At 36.6% G+C, this 27,624-nt stretch overlaps 1 protein-coding gene across 1 annotated transcript in view; it reads right to left on the bottom strand.

Moving 5' to 3' along the window:
- THSD7A (thrombospondin type 1 domain containing 7A) overlaps positions 1–27,624 on the bottom strand; it is a 466,447-nt gene that overhangs the window by 117,452 nt on the left and 321,371 nt on the right. Inside the window, exon 7 of the mRNA XM_053609606.1 lies at positions 7,868–8,062. Within this exon, the coding sequence (XP_053465581.1) occupies positions 7,868–8,062 (195 nt within the window). The remainder of the gene's footprint in view (positions 1–7,867; positions 8,063–27,624) is intronic.

The following is a 27,624-nucleotide window of genomic DNA, read 5'->3' as shown; positions in this document are numbered from 1 at the left end:
GAGAAAATTGAGTTTCCAAACTCATCCTAGAGAAAGTACTACATACCTCACTGCTGTATATTACCATGGTCCCTTTTGAAGTATTCCCTTTGGCCAAATCTATATATATATACATATATGAATATACATTTATATTCATTCATTCTATATATATATATATTCTAGAATATATAGAACATAGAATGAATATATATGTATATTAATATATAATATGTATAATATGTATTTTATATAATATATAATATGCATATATTTAAATAGCAATGACTGTGTGTATACATATATATATATACATACACACATATCATAAAGTGCTATTTGGCCATATAAAAGAATGAAATATGTCTTTTGCAGTAATTCAGATGGAACCAAAAGCCATAATCCTGAGTGAAGTACCTATTTCAGGAACAGAAATACTATACTGCATGTACTCATGAGTGAGAGCTAAACAATGGTATATGTGGTCATACAGAATGGCATACTAGACTTTGCAGACTCAGAAGGGAGGATGGTGAGTGGGAGATGAGGGTTCAAAAATTACCTATCAGGTAGAATGTGTACTATTCAAGAGATAGATGCACTAACACCACTACAGACAGATTCACCACTAAGCAACTCATCCTGCATCTAAAAACCCACCCGTATTCCTAAATCTATTGAAATAAAAAAGAACCTTGTTCAAAGCAACAATTTAATATGTATGTATTGATGGGACTTGCAATGGATACCTAGAGGGCTAGAAATAGTTCCTGCTACTTTCAAGGACCTTACTATTCCATGGAAAAAAGAGTAGAGGAATAAGACAAGCATACAAATGAATAGAACTCTAGATAAAATGTAATAATTAAGTTAACAGAGGAATTTAGTATAATTGGGAGTCAAGTAAGATTCCATTACATTTTGGAGGCTGAAAAATGCCTCAGATAAAAAGAGGCATTGACATGTGTTTTGAAGGAGTAGGATTTCTGCAAGCACAATTCTGGTAAAGGAAAGAGGAATTTATTTTGAAGGAAGAAGTTTATCTAAGTAGAAGAAAAACTAAATAAAAGCAAAGGCACACAGGGACGTGTAATCCTAGGAATGAGCAATATTGATATAGTCAACTGGAGTGTAGAGTTCATAAAGGAAAATGACTGGCAACAAGAATAAAAAGTGTAGCTCATGTTACGAAGAGTGTATGAGTATGAAGAGTCCTATTAGGGTACTGTGGATTATAGTTTTAAGGTGCTTCTAACTTAGCCTGTTGCAGCCCAAATCCCTTTGATAGTGGACCCTGCTGGGTCAGCCCACATTGGCCAGGGCATGCTTTAAGGGAATTGAATTGGGATAGCATTAGCTATAGGGTACCTCAGGAGATTCTGCTGCAGCGCAGACCCATCTTACACTCCACCTCTCACTCCACCTCCAGTTTTCTCTGGCAGAAAAGGGAGAAGATTTCCCACTGTGGAGCCTGAATAAATCCCTGGTTGGTGGTCATGAAGGAACAGATTGAAGCAGAATTCCCTTTCCAAGGTCAATAGTAGGAGGATAGGGAAGTAAATGATAGCATTTACTTAGAAACCAGAATTGTGTGTATGTATATACATACAATGAATCCTGAGTTCTTCAAATTCCTCTAGGAAATACAAGGCTCCCTGGTACTTAAGATTAAAATCATTTAGCTGCAAACACTGAATAAGTTAAAATAGAATTATTTCCCCCCCTTTGTTTTTCATTGTAGAAGATGACTTTTGAAGACTATTAATTATCTGAGAAAAAAAACTGGCATAATTCTATTTCAGTCTGTATCTATTCTCTGTATGTATAAAGCAGGTATAAAGGCATATTAATATTTTGCAACGAAGTTCTAAGGGGTCATTTTGAACTTTGCAAAAATAAATTGTTCTTTTCTGCTATGTGAGGATAATTAACTATACAGTGAGAATGAACAGAAGTTATTATACTCAGTGTAAAATGTTCTGAAAATATTTTTTTTCCTTTTTAAATGAGGCTTGTTGAGGATTTGCAACATGGGCTCAAAAATTGAGAAAGCTTAAAATAATAAATTTTTAATTTTTTCAAATTCACTCTACTACCACTATCGATATTTAAAAAATACCAAATTCAATATTTTAAAAAGCATGCTTCCTTTTAGAACTTCCTAACATAAATTTATAGTAGTTCTTCGGACAAATCCTACACTTTATATGATACAAAGAAGATTCTTCCCTAGCCATGTTTCCTTAAGTTATCATACATACAATGTTAAATTAATGGGAATTGCCAATTTTATTTCACTAAAGTTAAGCCTTAGGAAGTAAGAACACACATATACACAATTTTAAGTGAAAAGGGTTACTTCCAGTATATCAACTATCTCTAGTTTTCCAGTACTTATAATTTGGTTTCCAAGTGAGGACATTTCAGGAACCATTTAATAACAATTTTTGTGTATTGCTGATAACAGGTTGTATGTTATTCAAGACTATGTGGAAAGTAATCATATACAAATTGTTTTTATTACTTTCTTTTTATGTTTAACTTTGAACCAACATTAAAATTTCAATAAAACTAAATTACAATATTAATATACTATTAATAATTTTTTCCTGGGCCATTACGGAGTGATGTCAGGCTATTACTGTATCACATCAGGGGCACAAGACTTTGATTTGCTCCATTATTGATAAAACTAACTTTGGTCATTAGATAAATGTGGTGTCTGTCAGATTTCTCCATCAGGGAAATACCAGTGGCTATGTAAATATAATTCTCTTCATCAAATGTTCAATTTATTTGTTTCTTTATATCAAGATCGATTTATGGTTTCCTATTTTAGGTAATGGGTTATGATCTGTTAGTATCATTATTTTGTCATTCAAATAGTTTGCATATGTGGTCAGTGGGACAATCTTCAAGCTGGCGTCTACGGCCTTTTGACATGTTCTGCTCTTTACATTCTGCCACAAGATCCTCTAAGCACACCTTGTACTTTTCCTATCCTATCTCTGGAATGACAGCCACTTCTCCAAGTAGCCCTGGTTCTTTTTCTGGAGAATGGTATCAGGAACCGAGATCCGAGTGATGCATGTACTTACTGCACTTGGGGTCTTGCTGCTATAGGTCTTTTCAGGGAATAGCATTAACAAATGTATATAGTATGTGTATCTCTATATATTCACACACATTTATATTTATCTATATCTTTACAAATTAAACACCATGAATTCATATTGATGACTTTCAATTCCACTACCAGACCACAGGGTATAATCCAATTTTCTTTCTTAACATACTTGTAACTCCCTTCTCCAGCAATAAAAAACCTGGTTCCTGTTATTTTATTTATTTATTTTTTTGACTTTGGTGGTTTTATTTTTTATTTTTATTTTTATTTTTTTCCTCCTCTTTTTTTTTTTTATTGTTGGGGATTCATTGAGGGTACAATAAGCCAGGTTACACTGATTGCAATTGTTAGGTAAAGTCCCTCTTGCAATCATGTCTCCTGTTATTTTAATACACATATTTATTAGGTCAACTTTTCCCAAATGATTTCCCTCTGCCATTTCCATCACTGCATCACAACTCTGCCCATAACCTGACACCTGCATCAGGTACCTACATTACAGAAACCCTCCCTAGCTTTGACACCCCACTTTGGGCCACTGCTTCAATGCCGAGATTCCATCTCCACTCTGCTTGTGTTCTGACAGCCTGTGTAGGGTCACTGCTCCTCATCTCTCACAAGACCCATGTGCTCCTGCTCTTTACTCTGTTCAATGACTCTGCAACTCCAGCCAGGCCATCTCTCGTCCCACTTTGGATGCTCTTCTCCCCAAGCTGGGCTCTGTCAGTCCAATCTGGACCTCCACAGACCCCCCACCTTCTTGCACAGATGAGCAATTGCTAGATCCACACAATGGCTTTTTGGATAGAATTGTCTGGAAAGGGAGAGGAAAACCCCAAAAAGGAAGGGAAAGAAAGGAAAAGGAAAAGAAAGAAAAAGAGCAGGAAGAAGAGAAAGTACCTTTTTTAATTCTATCACCCATTTAAGAGGAACAGAGAAATAATAAAGTCATATCTTCACAATGGGGGGGCTATTTTATCAATTGAATTGGGGGCATATTCAATAGTCCCTTTATTGCTGTGATCCCCAACCCCAGGCCTATGGACTGGTCTGGGTCCATGGCCTGTTGGAACCAGGTCACGCTGCATAAGGTGAATGGCCAGCAAGGGAGCTTTATCTCCCCATGGCTTGTAACACCACCTGAGCTCTAACTCCTGTCAAGTCAGTGGGGCATTAGATTCTCAAAAGAGCATGAACCCTGCTCTAAAGCTGTAAATACAAGGGCTCTAGCATGCATGCTCCTTAGAAGAATCAAATCCCTGAGGATCTGAGGTGGGGCTGAGGATACATGCAACACACTGTGTGTGTCATTGTCTCCCATCACCCCCAGATGGGCTCTCTAATTGCAGGGAAATCAGCTCAGGGCCCCCACTGATTCTGCATTATGGTGACTTGTGTAATTATTTCATTACACATTATAATGTGATAATAATAGAAATAACATGCATAATAAATGTAATACAATTGAATCATCTTGAACCCCTCTCCCCCCATTCTGTGGAAAAATTGTCTTCCATGAAATTGGCCCCTGGTGCCAAAAAGGCTGGAGAGCACTGCCTTATCATATATCTATGGATATAAATATAGATATAGACATATATGTACATACAGATATATAATAAGAACACCAAGCAAATCAGGGGTAAGACTACTGGCCAGTAGTCTTCTCTTTCTAGCAGACAGTAGGATTATATTACCCCATCCTCTTTGAGGTTAGGTGTAGTTATACATGTGTGACTTGTTTTGACATTGAAATGTGAGTAATGACATAAACCAGTTCTAGAGGGCAGAATTTAATTGCTGATGCTTTCAAGTGAACAGATAAAGACAGGTCTTCATAAGGTGGTGCAAGGCTGAGATATTTCATGGAGGACAAACTGCTCTGGACAGTTACCTAAAACTGTAGCTAAATTCCCACGAGGAAGAAATAAATAAACCTCTTTTCTTTTAGCTCCTGTTACTGTGGTGCAGGAGCTTAAAAGAAAGCTAGTTATTCTTACTAACTAGAAAAGGTTATCTAACCTGAGTGTAATGTTTAATGGTGAAGTTCCAACTGAGATAAATAATAGTGTAGGTTGCTGTATTCATTTCATAAATCTAGATTCACTCTGAATGAAAACTTGCCCTTTAAGTTATCTCCCAGAAAAATCACATAATTTGGTGTCTAACCACTCCATATATCATTTTCCTAAGGTAGTATTTTCCTTTAAAGTTATCACAGAAGTTTTCTGATCCATTGAAAATTAAGAGGATTTATGATATGTACAAAGCACTAATTCTTGAGGAATATCAAAAAGACTCACTTTTAAGTAGAATTATAAAGAATTATCCAAGTATAATTGGCAGGAAAATGTATTTAAAGCTTCCTGCAGATATAGTTGCTAACTCATTCTAAAAATAGCTCAGAATTATCGAAGTCTTAATTTGAGTAAAAGTACTCAATAAATAGGCTTTGAAGGATAAATTCCTCATTATGTATTTCATATAATTATATCAGATTTTATAAATGTTATCAGCAGAGACAAATAATAGCAGATACCCCATTGAGAAAGTCTCCTTTGTGGTTTCCTTTTAAAATTACTGTTTGTAATAATGTATCTTTCAAAACAGTTAGAAAAGAAGATTCTGTTTGCTCTCACTATAAAGAAATGATAAATGTTTGAGGTGACAGATAGCCTAATTACCCTGATTTGATTGCTACATAATATATACATGTATAAAAATGTTAGACTGCACCCCATAAATATGTGTAATTATTATGTGTCAATTAAAAACAAAATAAAACTTTAAAAAATCATGGTTTGAATTCCTACCCTTATGGTTTACTATATAAACATCTATAACTTTCCAGCATGACTTGCTTACGATGCAGCTACTAGACTTAATTAAAAATTATTGAAGCACTACCCTTTCAAACTAAGTGGATGATACATATCAAAGAGCAATCATAAATTTCTCCTTTAAAACACTTCATGACCTTTCAGTGTGAAACATCATGTCTACAGAAATAATGACCTAGTGAGTTCTGCAAGCATGGCGAAATCCTTGCCATGTGGTTCAGGGGTGAAAAGTCACTCATTACTAGTCACATAGCAAGGGTCTACAGAGTATAATGCATTTACAGAGAGCAGGGTGACCAGAGATCTAATTTTAATGAAGCCCAAGACATAACATGAGCTGATAGAACTTGAAGTCTGACTATATTCTAGACAAGGTTATTGTTCAACAACACGAGAAATACAATTTTCTCTCTAAAAGATTCTATCTTTAGAACCTAAAAAAACAGATACTTTTTTGTAGAAGACAGTTAAGTTTGGGTTAAGGTGACAGGAAAAAATGATGGAAAATTCTAAATCTCCCCATAGGCTGATTTTTGAGCAGGGTCTTGCTGTCACCCAAGCTGGAGTGCGGTGGCATGATCATAGCTTATTGCAACCTTGAAATACTGGCCTCAAGTGATCCTTCTGCCTCAGCCTCTCCAGTAGCTGGGAGTACAGATATGAGCCACAATACTTAAACAGACACTTCCTATAAGTAAAATTTTTGATTAGTGTGATACTCATGTGTTAAGGCCACGGTAGTTATATGTTAACATATTTATTACACACACAGATAGCAAGTTTGACAGAACAAGAACACCATCGGGTTTCTATCATTAAAATACTTCATAAACAGAAAAATTAGAAGGGTACAAACATCACAAAACTCTGCCCAAATTGCTTATTTGGGGTGATACATGGAAATACATGCTTACTACAATAGAAGCCATCATCTGTGCTAAGTGTGAAAGAAAAAAAGACAGGTCATTTAGCTTGATAATATTTAAATAATACACACTCTTCTTGAGGTAAAAAAAAACATGCCTTAATGTGAAAGAACTTGATTTACTTCTACGCTTTTCTTATTCCTGTGTTATTTTCCAGAATGACAAGATTAAGTATGACATTATATCACCCAGTCACACAGAGGCCAAATTAGCATTTGGATATCAGCTTGAGAGACAATTACCAAGAGCCTTGTATTTCTTGACAATAAAGCTTGCAAGTGAGGTATGAATGTGTGACAAACATCCTTTATTAATCTAAGAGGGTGAAGAGAGTTAGGGGCAAAATATTTTTTAAAAGTCTCATACACTCTATGTATGAGACTTCTGGATATTAGAGCCTATGTTCACAAGCTATGCTTGTGTTGCTTTTAAATAAACTTTATTATTGTACACCTATGCCATTTTACATGAAGGTAGAATGTGATTTCCAAGGGCAAAACTGACTACTGAAATGGAAAAACAACAAGAAAACCCCTGGAATTTGGGGAGCCATTTTTAGATTTTTTCACAGGCTTGACACTTTGGCTTAGAAAGAACTTGAATTACTAGGAGTGTTGGAAGGAGCAAAATGAGCTCACTTTTAAAAGTCTTCCTTCCTATCTCTTGGGTATTGTGCAGATTATCTGGGTGAAGGGCACACTTACAAATCTGACTCAATCTGTAAAAAAACAAAGTAGTAAACAAAACATGAGTGCCCCCTAATATTCTGAAATAAAAAAAAATAAAAAATAAGTCTTTCTTCTTTTATTAAAGATCCATTTTCAAGATTAATTTTGGGGAACAGAATCATATTGCCCAATACATCAAGAGATATTGGGTTGTTGAATTTCTGGTCATTGATTTCCATAGAGTATCATTTTATCCAGGCTACAAACCAAAAAATGCATGTCAAATTCCAGAAGGAGACTCGATTCCTTCTGAGGGTGGAGACTCACCTTCTTCTCCTGCATAGGCCAGAATGGACCGTGCTCGTATCTGTTTTCCTTCTGTGGTTTTCCCTGAGCAGGTGTGTGAGCAGGAGGACCATGCAGACCACATGCTGAGCACACAGTCCTTTGGGCATGGGGCGTCACAGGCCACTGGGATGGGGAAGATGGCATCTCTGCACAGCTGTCTGTCAACTTCTTCTCCTGGGAAAGACATGATCACCAACACCAACGATCATCATCATTGTTAAATCAATGTAAAATGAGCAGTTAAAACCAGATGGGCACCCAGATAAATTAGATTCTTGTCCTTTTGTTCTTACTTGAAGACAAAGCCAAAACAGGCATTGCCTACTATAGCCAGATGTTAAAAGAACAAGCATGCACACGCGTATTCCTCCCCCCAATGAGATTTCTTTTATTATCAGGAGCAGAGGTGTGTAGATCAAGCACACTGCTCAAAGTATTTTTATGTAATGGATATCTACCTGTTAAGTAATTTTTATAATATTAATTTGCAATAAGGAGTATCAATAAAGTATGTCCCCCTCTTTTATTCCTTTATTAGAACCCAGCTATAATTTACATACAAATAAACCGTGACTGTATCCATAGCAGCATTCATGTTTTCATGAACTAACTCATAGGTGGTTTGATTTACAAATTCTCTTGTGCCTCTCAGAGAAGTGATTGTGTTTATATAATTGGCAATATTTTTCTTTCATAAAAAAATTAGTTTGTTAGTTGAAATTAGCCAGGAAATGTAAATGATAGGAAAGCATGACAAAGCCCCTGCTTAGGGCAGTCACAATGGAGAGAGAGATAAATAAGACCAGACAAACGCATGGCAGAAGTAAGACGGTGTCACTCCCGCGCTTAACCGGCTCATTAGTTTCCTATAGTTCTGAAGATAAAAGGTCAGATCTCCTAAAAGTTTATAGGACCTGGAATAACCTGGTTCTCATTTCCTTCCTTCCCAGCCTCATCTCACTCCACTCCTTTCACTCTGCCCTTGAAACTGTAGAGATTGGCAACAAATTGACACTCATTTAGCATTTGTTGAATGAATGAAATGAGATATACAAAAGGCCAATGACAAAGAAAACAAAACACCATTACACCGTTGTAATGCCTAAGATAACCAACAGAATTATAAATAAATGAAAAGAAAGTACAAGAAGTCTGAACTTTGTGGCACAGTTGGTTAACATGAGACACTCATGAAGTCAATGAAACACAAGGAAACAACACACAACAAGCAAAAATTTACCTGGTATTTTGCCAAACGATGTAACCACAACTATGGGTGAATATATAAAAAATGTGTGTCTTGTGCTGGGCATTCTAGGGAGAAAGGTGGCGATGCCATTACCTACAGCTATTGAACAAAATTTCCAAGCTGCTTCTCACTGATGGAGGATTAGGAGCATCCTTTTAATGCACACTCTTTTACTCACATATTTGAAAAACAAGACAGAAGATCAGGAGTCAGTTGCAAATGCTCTAACATGTTAATAGCTACTATTTTGCAGGGTAGTGAATCATTACACAAAAACAGAAGTCAATCAGAATCCACTTACATGTTAATAGCCACTAGTTTGCAAAGCCTTTAATCATTAGACTTCCTCCCTAGTAAGTAAGGGAGGCTCATTAAAATTGAGCCAACATTGTATCATTCATCCTTTTTTATTTACTATGATCTGCAAAATCTCTTTTAAATTCTTCTTTTATTGGCTTTGGGGTTTGGCATACATCTTAATAAAGCAATATGTTAGAAAGGAGATGTATAGGTAGAGTATAAAAATCACTATAGTATAGTCATTTAATATTTTGCAATTTACATTTATAATGATGACCTTTTTCTACTAGTTTTTTTTTTTTTCTCAGTGCAAGGGGGCTTTACAGATGTATATCTTATTTCCTTTACTTCTATCTTTTTTTTTTTTTTTTCCTTTTGGCCAGGGCTGGGTTTGAACCCACCACCTCTGGTATATGGGGCCGGCACCCTATCTTTTGAGCCACAGGCACCACCCTTCTCTTCTATCTTTTATTGTACCATCTACAGTGTCTCGCTTTTGTTTCCAATGTTCTATGAAAAGCAAGGAAGTTTTAGCGTGGGAGTCTATAGTTGAAGTTGACAAGAGTTACAGGTTTATATTTTCTTCAACAGTTTCACAGTTATTTCTTACTTGGAAAAATTTAATTTATTCTGTGGCAATCAATAGTTTGCTATTAGATTATGTTGCCCGATATTAGTGATGTATTTCTTGTTGCAGTGCAAATCAAAGCGATGTACAATTTCAACTTGTGTTTTGAGTTACTCTTGTTTTTCAACTTGTGTCCCATACCTTATTTAGCTCTTTGTCACCCATCTCATTCTGCTTAGCCAGGTGTATTTTCCTATAGGCACATTTCTTTTAATGCAGAGAGAGAGCATACACCTTCTTCATTCTGTGTGGAGCTGTTAAGACCCTTCTCTGATCCAACTTCTCTGATATCCCTGATGGTTTCAGAGTGATTTTTTTTTTTTTTTTGTCCATCGAGGCATTTTATTTTTCAGTATGTATTATATCCCTAGAAAAAGAATCCCAGGAGTTCCCCTCCTGTGTGTTTTTTCTTGCTTCTTTGTGGTCCATGATGCCAGCTGAAGTTGTCAATACAATGAAACCAAACTGGCGGGATGGGAACAGATTGTTCTGCCATTTTTCTAGATCTTTGAGCTGCATATCGAATCTGGGGCTGATCACTCTACACTTATTTAACCTGCCTGTGAGGTTAATTTTCCAGCTCTGTGATCACTTATGATTTCAAATTAGCCAATGTAAGCATGTTTCATCATCACAGTTAGAAATCAGAGGATTATTTGGGATCACGGCCTTATAAGAATGTTGCATTTGTCTCTCTTTTTTGGCATTGTTGATGCTCTTAAGAGCACTGGCCAAGACATTCCTGTGCACCATTATGGTGGTATGCACAGATGGCAGGAAGCACCAGAGCGATTTCTGCTTCTCCTCCAGCAGCTGTGATCTTATCTCTCATTACTTCTGACCACTGGTTCACCTTCACACTGAAGCTTTATATTCTAGCCACAATGGCCTTGCTCCCTTTTCACCTACAAACCAAGTCCCCTGTTGCCTCAGGGATTTTGCACTTTCTCTTCACTTACTGTGAAATTGTCAGATCTTCGCCCAACAGACTGTTTTTAAGTCAGGTTTCAGTTCAATTTTCTCCCTCCTAGGGGAGCCTTCATTAACCATATACACCCCACTAGTAACTTCAGTTTATTTTTGTTACAGTTTTAATCACTGCTAGAACATGTTCTAATTAATTATTTACACGTCTATTGTCTGACCTTGCCACTGGACTGAATGAGGGTGAAGTCTTTGTTTTGTTCATTACTCTATACTTAGAACCTAGAACAGTGCCTGATATAGTAAGCACTGAATGATTTTCTTTTGTTAAATAAATTAATTAATTTTAAACTATTGTGCTAGGAAACAGAATGTTGGTCTAGACCAGCGGTTCTCAACCTGTGGGTTGCGACTCCTTTTTTCAATTTGTAACAATGCGGCAATTAGGAAGGTTGAGAACCGCTGGTCTAGACAACTATGTGCCTAAGCACAGTATTCTTTTTTTTTTTAATGGTAAAATTTATTTATTTATTTATTTATTTATTTATTTATTTTTTACTGTTGGGGATTCATTGAGGGTACAATAAGCCAGGTTACACTGATTGCAATTGTTAGGTTAAGTCCCTCTTGCAATCATGTCTTGCCCCCATAAAGTGTGACACACACCAAGGCCCCACCCGCCTCCCTCTGTCCCTCTTTCTGCTTTTCCTCCCCCCATAACCTTGTCATTAATTGTCCTCATATCAAAATTGAGTACATAGGATTCATGCTTCTCCATTCTTGTGATGCTTTACTAAGAATAATGTCTTCCACTTCCATCCAGGTTAACACGAAGGATGTGAAGTCTCCATTTTTTTTAATAGCTGAATAGTATTCCATGGTATACATATACCACAGCTTGTTAATCCATTCCTGGGTTGGTGGGCATTTAGGCTGTTTCCACATTTTGGCGATTGTAAATTGAGCTGCAATGAACAGTCTAGTACAAGTGTCCTTAGGATAAAAGGATTTTTTTCCTTCTGGGTAGATGCCTAGTAATGGGATTGCAGGATCAAATGGGAGGTCTAGCTTGAGTGCTTTGAGGTTTCTCCATACTTCAGTATTCTTAAATTGCCAAGCATTCACGTGCTCTAGGACTCTGCTAGAGACAGTGATTCAGTGACAGTCAGCCTCACTGAATCATAACCTGAATTTTAGAAAGAACCCCAGGTGATTCGTATGCACATAAAATCAAAGAAACATTGCACTAGGACTTTTTTGTGTTGTCTTCTGGTTTGATTAGAACCAGACTGGTTCTCAAAAGGGCAGCTGTGGCCTGGTGCAGTGGCTCACACCTGTAATCCCAGCACTCTGGGAGGTCCAGGCAGGTGGATGCTCATAAGTTCGAGACCAAGCTGAACAAGAGCGAGATCCCCATCTCTAAAAAATAGCTGGGTGTTGCAGTGGGCACCTGCCAGCTACTTGGGAGGGTGAGGGAAGGGGACTGCTAGAGCCCAGGAGTTTGAGGTTGCTATGAGCTATGATGCCATAGCACTCTACTAAGGGCAACATAGTGAGCACTGTCTTAAAACAAAAACAAACAACAAAAAAAGCGCAGCTATACAAAACAAATACACCTAGATTTCACACCTAATGCCATTTGCTTCTCTGTGGGGCTTCTCTTTATACACTGTTCACACAGAGTATTCACAGCTGAAGACATACATTCAGGGAGGAGTTACTGAGTTCCTATCTTCTCTCAGGCACAGTGCTGTCCACGCTGTATATATCATCTCAGCAAATTCTCACAATCACCCTTTGACATAAGTAGTAACATTTACTTTTTACTTTAAAGGAAAGTGAGACAGGACAAGTTTAAGTTATTGTCTTAAATAGCAGAAGTTTGACTACAGCAGCAGATCTAACCCACTTCCCAAACTACTTTTTAACTGGTATGTTGATACAGAGAACTTGAAATGCCAAGGCAGTAAATAACGGATGAGCCTCTTTTACAAAGAAGCCAGGAAGAGAGCACTCTGAATTTGCTTCTAAACATAGAGATGCATGGTGCCAGCCACACACTGCCTCAGATACAAAGACACTTATTGTTGACACGTCCAGGGTTACATGGCTTGGCTTATTGCCACTGAACAAACAACAATGGGTCTGTGAGAATGTGGAATCATTCAGATCTTTGATTTCTTTTTCAATGAATGTTTTAATCAACTCAGCTAATCAGAAACTTAGGAACTGTGCTCTTTTAAAGCTAAATCTCCAACATTACAAGCATCAGTTTTCTGGGAAACATTAGATAAAAAAAATAATAATAAAATAAAAAAAAACAAAGTTGGGTCTATGGATATCACAGGCAACTCCACAAATTATCATCTCAGCCTCTTTATGAGGCTGCTAAATTTATATTACTTTTTATATAAGAAATTATTCTGGAAATAAGTTCTTACAAGAGTAGCAGAAAATTATTTCATTCTTCTTTCTCTCATTAAAACTTGTTTTGGATTAATAAACTTTATTTTGATTAGACAAAAATTTTTTGTATGACATTACTTTAGAGACTATATAGGAATAAATTAAACACGTGCATGTCTAAATATCAGGTTAATTTATACACTCCTATGGAAATAAACGGAAATTTTTCTGCTTAGCACTTCAGAAATTCTACTTTTCCATATGACTGACATACAGTTAGTCTATATTCAACCACCAGAGGTCCCCACTATAGAGGGGAGGTTTTGATTATCTAAATGTGCATCCTGTTAAATTTGGGTGGACACATCTGATTATCACTATTGTGATTGATGTAGTTCGACCAAGGGGCCAGGCACAAGACAGTGCAATTTCTTTTTCTTTGTTAATCTCTTTGAGGACAATTTCTTAAGTTGTTATTCCCCCATTTAATTTTTTTCACAAATTAATTTTAATAATATACTTTCATAATTCATCATTTTAATAAACTTAACCATATATTTTGACATCTTTAAAGTGACCCCCCAATATATCCTTCTTTGGTTTATTTTCATGACCATCCAAATCTTTCAGAACTCATCCAAACTATCCCTTTTTATTCTACTCTCTTAAAATCTAGATAAAGAGAATGGAACATCTTCTTGAAGTAATTACAATAAATATTCATGAAAATTTCCATAGAAATGACATAAAATGAGAACTGAAATCATATAAGAGTTTTTTGTTTGTTTGTTTGTTTTGGAAAAAGTATATACTGAAAGCTTATTCACTGTGTTAGAGCTTAAATGAAATATAAAAGATAAACCATGGTTTATCAAGGTGTTTATAGTTTCAAGGTTTTTATAGCTTAGGAGCTGAGTCAGGAAACACAAAAGTTAATATCTTAAAAATATAATCAGTTTTATTTTAATACAAAGCATATACATGCTATGTAGCACTGTTCCCTAAATGCCGCTTAAATTATCATGATTTTTTTTAAGTCTTAGAAATGTGTAGTTCTATGGTTGATTTTACCTACATGGTAGTACTATGTACAAAATACTTTGATTGTAAACTCAGAACTCATTGTTATGGAATTGAAAGTGGAAAAAGCAGAAAGGAGAAATTCAAGCAGAGAGAAACCAGACACAGAGCCACAATTAAAAAGCACACCCTCTAAATTTTAGAGAGCTACAACTATCGTACTTCTGGGACTGGATATCTCTTACCAGACCTATACAAAATCCTCAGTAACCTTGAGAAATATTATTCTGAGTTTTGATATTCTTTTTGTGATCTTCAGAAAATGTCTTAAAAATTCATGTTGACTTTTGACAGTGGCAGTCTTTCTTTACTCATTTATTGATGACCAATAAAAGATCAGAAAATAATTAGGAAGGGGAAAGAATGGAATCTCATGTTTGCATAGACTTTTCCAGAAAACATTGTCATATAACCATCTTATGTGAACTCTGTAACACCCACAAGGGGTGTAGGTCCACAATCACTCTGAGCTTACTCAAGTAGAAGACCCATGAATTGAGTCTTATAACTATGTCTTCATTCTTTTTCTTAAAGAGATCCATGTCTTCACCTTAAATGGGAAGTGTCCAAAATAAAGTCTAATTCCTGAATTCTTCCTGCTCTTACATCCAGGTAATGACTCTGATTTGCTTAATAGTGAATCCATGTTCTCTAGACCATCCTACGTGCTGCTCCGGGCTGCTTTGGTTGTATCACATTTCTCCTGTTGCCCATCAATGATCCTGACCCCAAGGGGGTGCTTCTAACATTTTAATACAAATCTGAACACCAGTCTCCCCAGTACACATTAGCTGAAGGCTGAATTCCTTACTAGAGCATAGAAAACCCTCATCTTCTGTAACCGTCTCATGTATTCTCCACATTCTATCTCAGAAAGTGGTTTGTTTTTCCATGACCAACCTGCCTTTTCATTCCTCTGCCATTTTGCAAATTGTTTACTATGCTTTTTCATCTTTAAAGACTTGGTTTTCTTCTTTGTCAAATTCCCCAGGTGCAGTTGTGCTCTCCCAGTGCATTATTTATTTTTTTATTTTTAGATGTATCACTTTTAAAACTTAGCTTCTAATTGTCTGTTTACTCATCTTTACTCCATTTGGCTATGAGAATCTTCTTGCCAGAAGCTTTGTTTTATTTAATATCTTTATATCTGAAGTCCTTGGTTCAATTACTGTCACTTCAGAGTTTCACAGTAAATATTTATTGGATGAGAGGGGAAAAAATGTACCTGAGATCTCAGGATAAAAATTGCTTTTCTAAAAAAAAAAAAAATACACTGGTGTTTATAAATTTCTACTTGTTAGTTTCCTAAACCCTGAAGTTCCCAAGTTTTACTAACCTTTAGACAGGTTTCTCCCTGACTGTGGACTCCCGACCTTCTTTGCCTTAGAACATTTGTTTTAGAAAACTTGTACATTTGTTCTCTGCACCTTTGAGATGTATGTAAATCTTTCCCCAGCCTCCTGCCACTTTTACAAACCAGGAATTGTGTTTCTCAAGGAATTGAGAAGTGTTTCTTTGATAACGCTCTCATCTCCAAGTCTGTAGGAGGGTAGGTGCCTAACTTCCATGGGTGCCAATCAGGGAACAGAGATGGCCTAATCAGAAAACATCTGCAAACTCAGAGCAGTCCAATATGCTTAGGATATCCCATTGATCACCCTGTTCTCTAATGTTCTTTATACTTCTTCCACTAGCTCACTCCAGCACTTGAGGTTTTATTGTTGCCAAGTTCAGTAATAAACTCAAATACATTCTTCTTTGCTTATTTAACTTTGGTTCCATTTTTACTTTGGGTACCCTTGGTAACAATTTTCAGTCATCAAGGCCTCCCAGGAATCTTCCAGACACAAAGAAAAACAAGCTTGTATTGGAAGTGCTAGGATGTGGGGGCAATGAGCTATGTTACAGTCCTAATTATGTTACTAAGTGAGAGAAATTACACTTACACTCATTTTGAAGAGTTAGTGAATACAATCAGCAAGACAGTCACATTTATTAAAATATATTTGCTTAATTAATTTAACTTTTAAGCATTTATGTAAATAGATGGTTTCACATCAAATACTCCAATAAAATTCTATTTACTCTGTGATAAAATACAACTGCCATGCCAATATCCAGCTTTACCTTCTACCACATTAAGCCATCTTGCAAGTCTCAATTCCTCATGGAACTCTGCAGGCCTCCTTGTGAGTGAGGGCCTTATATGGGGTTTTTTCCTTCTTTCTTTTTTTTAAGTCTTGGTTACATCCCATTCTTTCTCTGAGGGATTCTCACACTTAACAATCTGTCCTGCAAATTATCAACCAAATAGCTTGCCAGCCACACTGCTGTGACTACATTACACCCTCTAATGACTCCCTGTAGTTACCCTGATTAAGCACGCACTCATGTCTGCTGTGTTTTAAGATATTCCACCATCTGCCTGAACTTGCATACCTTGTCTGGGAAGTCCATTTTCCATGCTCTGAGTATAGTTGCAACAAGAAGGACCTCCGCCTGGAAAAGGAGGACTCTGTCTTGTTCAACCCATTAGGGATAGGTTAAAAGTCAATTTCACTTAGTAAGCATGTTTGCTTAAAACAATTTTACTGCTTTCTTTCAGCACTCTTTGGGGGAATCTTGTTCATAGTCATAAAAATAAAACAAAAGTATAGTTAATACATGTATTTACAGATGGTTATTACAGGATCACAAAGCACAAACAAGTCTTCAAAGTAATGGGAAAATTACAAAACAATTTACATAAACCTATATTTAACTTTGGAATCTTGCCAGGATTAGTGAGAAGTGCTAATGAGACACAATTATTATGTTTGACACATAAAAACATAGACCAGTAGATAGAGTGTAAAATTTGGGCTCACTGAAGGAGACTGGATTGATAGCGTGATTAAAAGGGCACAGTTCATAAAGGAAAACATTTTTAATGCAGTGAAATCTGAACAGTATTTTGAGAGAATAGAAGCTAAGTGACTAGAAATGGGGGAAAGAGAATATAAATGTAGGCACTTGGTCTATGTGGGAAGGCTTTGAAGTAGAAACTAATTCTAAGAATTAACCATCATCATGAAACTTTTCCAACATCTCCCACTCTTTCCTCTGATGACTCCCATGTAGAAACACCATAAAGAGGTAGGGTAAGGGCTACAGCTGAATAAATCACAGTCTGAACCTTTAATCGTCATTGTAGTAGAATTCTACTAGCAAATGATAAGAATCTTCTTTCTAGGGAAAACAAAATTTCAAAAATGGGGAAAGTGTTCTGAAAGTTGGTCTCTTCTATGTTTGGAACCACAAATGTACTAGGAACTCCTAGCCCACTTTACCAATAGTTTACATTTACAAAAGTTGCCAAGGGCCATCTCAGAGTTAATAATAACCATGAGAGTTTTCAGCAAAAATGTATGTAGCTGATAAAGAAAGAGCATTATCAGCCTAGCAATTGAGATAGGAAATCTCTGTTGAAAATCAAACAAAATCAAATCATGATTAATGAGTATTTGTAGAAAGCAAGGCTGAGAGTTCTGTAAAACATCCTTATCTATATTGGCAATGAAAGAGTTGGTCTGGGATGGGTCAAAAAGAATTAGAGAACCAGTCAATGTATGTTAAAATTAAAAGCCAATGAGAACAAAGATGCTGAACAATATAGAAAAATTATTATTGCTTACATATTTCAAAACTAATAGGGGAGGTCTCTAAATATTCTTATCAATGTGTCAAATGGTCTATGAAGCGAGTGTATGATGCCCCATGATCATATCAATGTATACAGTTATGATTTAATAAAAAAAATATTCTTATCGTCAGGTTCATAAGAGGAATACTCAATTAGATGAACTGAGGAAGATATTTGGATTATTCATTTTTCAAAGATCCTCTAAATGATTCTGATACATTACTATATGGGAATTACTCTGTCTAAACTCTGCTTAAACTCTAATATGTAAGAAGGAAGGTTTAATGGTTCATACCAAATTCATATTTGTAACTTGAATTTTATATATGTATATATATTTATATATGAATATAACAGTTATTTAATTAAAAGTATACAATACCGGCCCACTGAAATATTTTGATTTATCACAAATAACTCTTTTGTGTTTTTCATCTCATGCTCTGAATTAAAGCAAATAAATACTTAGGTATTTTAAAGAGACACAGGTAAACCAGATTGGACTCTTTTATTTCGTCGTTTTCTATGAAAAACATGGCAATGAAATTTTATAGTCGTGGTGTATTATTAGGGAGATTTGAAGTTAATGCCATCTAGTTTATAAGGTATTGTGATGAGTGTTAGGAACACTATTTAATCATTAATCAATAAAATATAATTGCTGCTCTGAAAGAGTACACAAATACATCCATGGATACAGAAACAGATTTATATGAATGAACATTTAATATAATTTGACCCCCAAATCTAAAAATAAATAGATATACATTAGTGGGAATCTTGCTCTTAAAGGGGACAGTAAATATTCTCTAAAAATTGAAACATAATTGGATTAGGCTAAAGCTGTTATATGATTTTCTGATGCAAGTATGGTGCTAATTTCAGTTGGTGTGTGCTGGCTTGTACAGATAAAAGCATATTGATTTTTAAAAACAAAAGCAATTGATCATGGCATCCATTCTAATTGGTCAGTGCTTATGTTTTGGTCAATGAATATTTTCTAAAATATTAGGAATAAAATAATTCTGGGATATAATTAATCTCTTCTTTACAAGTCCTGTTCTCTTAATTCTAATTGTTTCTATTATAATTTCAGAAAAAAACCCCACAAAAAATGTGTGGAACTGAACTGAAGAGACGATCTTCTCCCCAATTCAAATCTGCCTGTGATTGAAATTCCAGGTAAAATGACCTAACATATTTCTTTTACCATGCTGCTTTCCTGTTTAAAAATTTGTTAGTTATACACTAATTATTATACTTTTGAATCTCTTCTATTTCCAAGCATGATAATTTTGACAATTCAAATGGGAAATAGATTTTAAATCACACTTTTCAGAATTTGAAATAGACAATTGTTTTCTCTTTGCCCAAAGTCTTTGGCTATTTAGTGGCAAATGCAGGATGTGAAGTCTATATACCTGGATTCCAAAGCCTATGTTCTCTCCATCATAGCACGACAATCTCCAGGTACAAGACATTTGATAAAAGCTGGTAAAGTGAACGAACTTCCATTTTACTTCAATCTCTATATTAGAGCCTTTTTCAAAAATGTACTTTCCTTTTCCTTTCAGAGTATAATATGCCCTTAAAATGTAAGAATTCTATGTGACATGTTAATATTTGGAAATCATCAAGAGGATGACTTTGAGAAATGAAATCACAGTAGAGAGATGAATTTTCATAAATGAATGTTTAATTTCATTGGGGGTTTATTCTTTTGTGCTGTGTAATTGTTTCTGGCATTTCAGTAATGCTTTTATGAGCAACTTGGCCTTTGATGCATATCTTATTTCAAACTTCTGTCTTGACAAATTGCCAGAAACATTACATTCAAGGGAAAAACTTAAAAAAAAAAATCTAGCTTATAAAGCATTGCTTATTCAGATGGAATTTTACCTAATTTATAATTTAATCTTTTGTTTTATGTTTAATGTCCTGTACATATGTACTATATGTTTTGTTTTACATCACATTTTCACAATATGGCTCATCATAAAAGCAATGACCAGGTAAACAAGCTTTAGGAAGACCTTTGACCATATGTGCTTATGAGAATTAATGGTAAAAATAATAACTGATAAGCAAATAAAAAAGAAACAAATTACTCACACATGAATGCTTTTGCTAATGATCACTTGGGATACTAAGGAAAATATCACATTCACTTACAAACTGACATCACTTTTATTCCCTAATTTCATAGTAGTTGCTAAACAGTATCAATGAAGACAACATAAAATCAATTTGAAGACTTTCTTTTGTAAGACTCTATCTCCTAGCATTGTGTGCCAAGATACTGCTTTCTAGATGCCATTGAAAAATCAAAAACACTACTGAACTTGAGAAATCTTAAACAGTGTTTGACTTATATGAGTATGTGAAAGATGCAATAGAGGCTGCCTATGTGATCAAACAAGGAGAGAAGATGCCGGCAGAATGAGTTCCATGGATAATGTGCTAAGACTTTTGAAGTCTTTACCCGGAGGGTTTGGAATAATAAGCTACTTTACTTGAGTTTAGATGGACTTACAAAGCCATGAGGGAAAATAGATGAGATGAAATACACAGAATCAAAATAATAGGGGATTTGGAGAGTTAAGATTCTTAGACAAGTTATTGAGGAATCAATGGAAAGAATACTAATAGAGACCCAGATGGGAGAATCTTGTCTGCTAGTCTTCTCATATCTTAAATTTTTAAAGTAATCAGTTCTACAGAGTCAGAAGTATACAGCAATGCTATGTTCCTATGTACATAAATACTATGCTTCTGATTTCCAGTCTGAAAGGCAGAATAATTGCTGACGTTTATTTTGTATTGCTATGAGCTAGACATTAGGTGTTTTACAGGTTTTAATTCTCCAAAAATTCTATGAGCTAGACAAGATTATTATACCCATATCATAGAGAAGGAAACTAGCAGGCATGGAAGTTGATTATTCTGTCTGTGTTTACATTGTGCTGTCTCCCTTAGTAATGTGGGAGATTTACTTAATTTATTTGCCTACCCCTGTGCTTCTCCAATGGAATGATGATGTGTGCATAAAATCAGAGAAATTTAGAAAGAAGATAAATGGAGATGATATCTAGTTCAGGGATTAGAAGATGGGGCTGATAGTTAGAGAAAAGACCACAAGTTGATGATAGAGTTGGGTATTCAGTGACCATAGGAACTGGGGTTTAGGATCGGAATAGTCATCATTTTCTCATGTATGCAGCCAAATTATCATTACAGAGATTATAGATATTCTTTCCCAGCACTGTGCTCAACTATATGCTTCACCAAGGAAACAAGGAAAAATTACAGTTCTCCCAGGAGCCAGGCACCTGTGGCTGTGCACGGTGCTTACACTCATCTTTACAAGCAAGAAATACTATCTCACTGTTACAAGTGAGGACACTCTACAGATGAAACATAAAAGCAGCAAATCTCTCACAAACATGCATGGAGTTAAAAACAGAATGAAATTTTCTTGAAAACAAAATTTTAAAAAATGAAGGAAGTTAGCCAACCAAGAGTAGAAACAAAGTCAACAATCATTGAATCTAGGTAAATAAAGGAACTAACGCTGAACCAATGAGAGACTTTATTATAGAAGGCAACACAGATAACATGAATCAAGAAATTAAACTGCCCAACATAAACCAAGAAGGTATATTTATTAGACATGTACCTGCTGATATAGTCCAGATGTTTCAGTGCATCTCTCAAATTTAAAACTAGTGGCATTGATAGAAATGTACCCTATTCCATTTCTTCAAGGAACATTAGGAATAAAGTAGTTCCCTAGACAGCAGTTCAAACAAAGCTGGTTCCCAATCCAGCATTGTCCCAAAGATATCATGGAAAACACTGGCATCATTTGCAAAGACATTTTTGTATTTTTAGTGTATTGTTAATGTTCTCTAATACTTTCCACTCAGAAAATGTTTATTTTAAGAATAACTACCCAGATATATTGTATTTTTTTTTTTTTTTTTGTACATATGAGGCAACTGGTCAGAGTAGCAGGCATGTTTCAAAGTCCTGACTATCAAACTCAACTGTGGCCACCACTTTCTCATTCGGTTTAGTGGGCAGTTAAACAGGTCCAATAGAGATAGCACTCACTGCTTAGGAAAAGTTCTGAATTTATGAAGCTTTAGAGAGGACAACCAAAGAAATTACTTGAAAGAAAGGAGTAGGTGTTCTGAATAAAAGAAAATAATAATTAAAATACTGTAGCTGGTTTCACAAATTGTCCCAATTCTTTTCTCAAAATGTTTTAAAATAGCTAGTAACTCATCCAAATATCCATTTCTAATATTTGACATGAGATCGTAATTTCCTTTTGCCTTTTTAACTTAAAAGAGAAATGACTTAAGTACTTAAAAGAATGCAGCTACAATTTATGTTTACAGACACTAACAAACATGACATTTTAAAGATCTTTTTTTCTCTTCTCAAAAGATTAGTGAAGGAAACTTAAAGGATGGAAGGCAAAGTGGTTCTCACACTTGAATTGGGAATAAAATCCCTGCCAAGGATGGAAGCATCTAGATCAATTATTTACAACAGGGCTACAGCACACTGCTGTGCCATGAGAGGATCCTGGGTGTGCCGCAAACATTAAAGATTATTAAATTACTTAAAAACTTTGAAAGAAATTCAAAGCACAGTAAGTATATTCTTTTTTTTAACTTTTTTTTTCCTTTTTTGATCAACATAATTTAAGTGTGCTGTGGAAGTTTAACCATAGGTTCGAGTGTGCCATGATATAGAAAAGGTTGAAAATCACTGATTTAAATTTAAAAAGTAGGCAGTTTGAATACATGTTTAAGGCAAACAAATATACTAGACAACTTAAATAATAAAAAGGCTTGGATGGGTTTAGGGAGAATAATCCTTTCCATTAAAGTTTCAAACCAGGAATTCATATAATACTGGGATGTTCAGGGAATAGGGTTATGAACAATTTTACATGCTGAGAAGTGATGTGAGGAATCAGAACAAGTAGGAAATGAAACACGCTGAAGGATGTCCATCTGTGCAGCTGTTGCATCACCAGACAAGCACTGGGGGTCGTCGTTTCTTCTTCTGCTGGTAATAACTGGGTATGCAGAAGTCTGGACTTCTGGGTGGAGAATCTAAGAGTGCTTTACAAAGAGTTCCTGTTATCTAAAGTACTTCTGACGCAAATGGAATATAAGGACAAAGTAAACAGCAAGAGGGGAAGAGGCTGTCCCGAGAACACAGCAGCATGAGCAGCAAATACAGATACTTCCACTTTACCATGAGGCCCTACAGGTGTTTTGATGTTTTTATTTTTTAGGTTTCTTTAGGAATTAAATATTGTATTAGACAAAAAGAATGCATTTGCTGGCAGGTGTTTGAAGCTGCCCCGGGGTGGACGATGCTGTCGCAGTGCCAGACCGCTCCCGCCGCGCCACTGCCGGCCTTGCGAGGGCCTGGAAACAATGAACGCAAATCAATGGCCCAGATGTCTTCAGGAAGGACTGGCTCATGAAGATCTGTGGTGTGGGCCTGTGCAGATGCCGGCTCTGGAGCTCCTTGCTCTGTCTTTCCCACTAATCCCAGGTCCTCGCCTCAACCTACCTGGGGTATTTCGCTCCGGTTTTAATAGGATGATACAGCACTTGGGGATAAAGATGCTGTCCACCAGCCCTGTGGTGGAGGCCAGGATAGAGAAGATCTCTATAGCCACTGTGGACTTGCCCCGCGCGCTGTGGTACAGGGGCAGGAAGGCTGTTCAGATGCTGCAAAAGAGCAGCATGCTGAAAGTGAGGAACCTAGTCTCTTTGAAGGCATTGGGCAGACCCCTGGCCAGGAAGGCCACAGAAAAGGTGAACCCAGCCAGGAGGCTTAAGTAGCCCAACACACAGGAAAAAGCAATGCCAGAGCCCTCCTGGCACTGGATGACAATGTGGCTGGGTTCTGAGACTGTGTCCCTATCTGGGAAAGGTGGGGAGGTGTCCATCCAGACCCCACAGAGAACAACCTGAACTAAGGAGGCAAAGAGGACCACCAAAGTGGAGGCATTGGGTCCCAGGCACATCTGGACCCTGTCCCCTGGTCTGGTGATCCTGAAGGCCAGGACCACGGTGAGGGTATTTGCCAGGATGGAGGAGACAGCCACAGTGAACATAATGGCAAAGGTGGTCTGGCGGAGGAAGCAAGTGGAAGTAGCTGAGAGCTCTGTTGTTGGCCCTGACCACTGGTGTGTCCTGGTGCTTCAGAAACACCCCAAGGACCAGCACCACTAGCCCAGCCAGCATGAGTGCTACTGAGGCCAGCATGAGGCCTATGGGCTCCTCAAAGGCCAGGAAGGTCTCTGTCCTAGGCAGGCAGCTGTCTCTGGTGTGGCTCAAGTACTGTTCCTCTGGGCACAGGAGACATTGCTTCATGTCTGTGGGAGACACACAGACCCTGTATCTGCAACGTGACAGTAAAGATACCAGCCATGTAGAGGGATGCTCCTTATGAACCCTGCAGAGTGTTTCACATCTATTAACGTGTTGATGGATTGTTCTGAACTGCTAGTGCCAGGATGGGCCACATTAGACCCTGCGGCACAAAAAACTGTGCAGCCTACATACATATTTGTATTTGGGCTTTTCAGTGGTTAAATTTTTCCAAGTAGTAGCAGTAACTGTTCTTATTAGCAATTGCTGTGGGCTGAGTTATGTCTCTCCCCTCCCCCCCCGTTATTCATATAAGTTCTGACAATTAAGTTTGGAAACTTGCCACCAGGCGCTTATGTTGGCATACTGTACAAACAACTCAAGAAGGCTTCATAACCTTGGTATATCAGTGTCTCACCACTGTGTTCATGTCAACATGTGGCGATGTTTTGCTGAGTGGAGTTCATTATTGTTGTTTCCTGTTTTTGTTTGCCATCATGAGAATGTTAGAGCTTGAATTAGAGAAATGAAAAAACATTAAATTTCTTGTTAAACTTGGAAAAAAAAAGAATGCGTTTGCCACTGATGATAAGAACTTTACTTGCTGTAGACGGCCATTATTGGGATCTGGTGCATTTGCTCTCTGAACATCCTGTCACTGATTGCGCCACCTTTGAGGTTCTGGCTTCCACTTCTTCTGTCTCATGGTGTGTTCTCCGTCAACAGTTGGAACAACCCTTTATTATTATTATTATTATTTTTTTTTTTTAGAACAACCCTCTTAAAACATAGTTCAGATCACTTCATTCTCTGCTGACACCTTCCAATTAAGGTGGAATCATTTCCTAAGTTTCCCTGTCCAAAAGATGGAATGCCATAGTTTGAGCTTCCTGCCTTGTTTACAGATTCAAATAACTGAGCTCCCAGGGAGAAGCAGCAGGGAAAAAAGAGAAATAAGTAACAGGGATTCTCCCTTCATCTTCTTCAGGCAACACAAGTTCCTTTTTCTGGTTTTCCTGAACAGAGAGAGCTTCTCTTACTTTTTTTTTCCTTTGAGAAAGTTTATTTCAGTATATTATGGGGGTACATGTATGTTTTGGTTACATAGTTTGCTCTTGTTAATTTTAAGTCAAAGTTATAGGTGTGCCCTTCACCAGAAAGTGTGTGACGTACCAGTTCAATGTACCCACTGGGTGGGAATTTACTCTTCCCCTTCCTCTCCTCACCCTAACTTGAATTTCATTGACTTTTGCTTCCCTATGAGCACACAGGTATTGATCAACTAGTTCCAATATAGTATTGAGTAATGTGGTGTTTCTTTTTCCATTCTTGTGATAATTCACTTGGGAGAATGGTCTCCAATTCCATCCAGGTTGTTATGAAAAATACTAGGTCACCATCTATTTTGTGGCTGAGTAGTGCTCCATGGTACATATGTGCCACATTTTATTAACCCATTCATGTACTGATGTAACTTGGGTTGTTTCCGCATCCTTATAATTATGAATGGTGCTGCTATGAACATTTAAGTGCAAGTGTCTTTATTACAAAATGTCTTTTCTTCATTTGAGTGGTCATGGGACTTGATCTGTGCTCAGGTCAAAGGCAGGAGACAAACAAGGGCAAAAATATGAAACACATCCCTATTTCAATTCTTATTCAGGTTTTGGAGTCAGGTCTCATTCTGCCTACTATTGTTCACTTTGAAGAGTCTTTACAAAGTTGCTTTTTGTCTTCTGTACAGTGCTTTTCGTGTTATCAGTGGGAGATGCAGGCTTATTCTATCTCAGCTGGCATTGGAAGTGGCTTATATTCTATTCTGAATATAGCAACAAGAGAGAGCTTTTAAAAACGTAATGTAGAGCATTTCATTCCTCCGTTCAATGTCTTCCCACTCTTTCTTAATTAAATCATGTGCTTAACTTTGATGTACCAAAGAACATTATCAAGAAAGTGAAAAGATAACTTACAGAATTTCTTGGAAAGTATCTGGAAATCATATGTCATATCCAGAGTATATGAAGAATACTTACCACTTGACTACAGAAAGACATAATGGTTAAAAACGAGAAAAAGATTGAATAGACATTATTCAAAGATGAAATATAGCTAGCCAATAAGCACACAAAAATGCTTAGTATCATTAGGAAAATAAAAATCAAAATCACAATGAGATACCATTTCGCACCCACCAGTGTGGTCATATGATAGAAAAATGAAGACTATGAAGACAGTTAGGCGGTTCCTCTAGAAAATGAAGACTATGGAAGACAGTTGGGCAGTTCCTCCTAAAGTTCAAGCCTAGAACTGGCAGATTACCTAGCAATTCCACTCTTTGTTGTTTACCAAGGAGAACTAAAAACATGTGTTCATGCATGCAAACATTTGCACACAAATATACCCAGCATCACTATTTGCAATAGTCAGTTGGAAATATGCCAAATATCCATCAGCAGATTAATGGATTAACAAAATGGGGAATATCTCTCAGCCATAAAAACGAATGAAGTACAATACTTGCCGTAATACAGATGAACCTTGAAAACACTATGAAAAATTAAAGAAGCCAGGCACAAAAGGTCACATGTGATTCTACTTGTAGAAATATTCGGAAGAAGTAAATCCACAGCAATAGAAAGCAGATTGGAGAAACAGGTAAATAGGAAGAGACTGTTAATGGGAATGGAGTTTTCTTGAGGTGATAAAAATATTTTGGCACTAGATAGATTCAGTGGTTGCACATTATGGATATACTGAATGCCATTTTAAAGTATATTGTACACTTTAAAATAATTACTTTTATGTTATGTGAATATCACCTCAATTAAACAACAACATGATGTATTGTTTATAAGAGCCCATAAGGTCCTTAGGATCTGATGACATGCTACATTTCTACTACCCTGCCCTTCACATACAGACACACACATACACACACACACATGCACCTCACCTCCTGCTGTTCCTTAAACCTCCACATTGAGTCTTTGTACTTGTTTTTCCCTTCATTTGGTACCCAGTACTCCCAGGGCTTATTTTGCCTTTCCCTTCTGTCACTGCTTA

This window comes from Nycticebus coucang, chromosome 11, assembly GCF_027406575.1.
Source record: "Nycticebus coucang isolate mNycCou1 chromosome 11, mNycCou1.pri, whole genome shotgun sequence".
In the NCBI taxonomy this organism is placed as follows: Eukaryota; Metazoa; Chordata; class Mammalia; order Primates; family Lorisidae; genus Nycticebus; species Nycticebus coucang.
The sequence above is the reverse complement of the archived record's forward strand: the minus strand, read 5'-3'. Positions and strand labels throughout refer to the sequence as shown.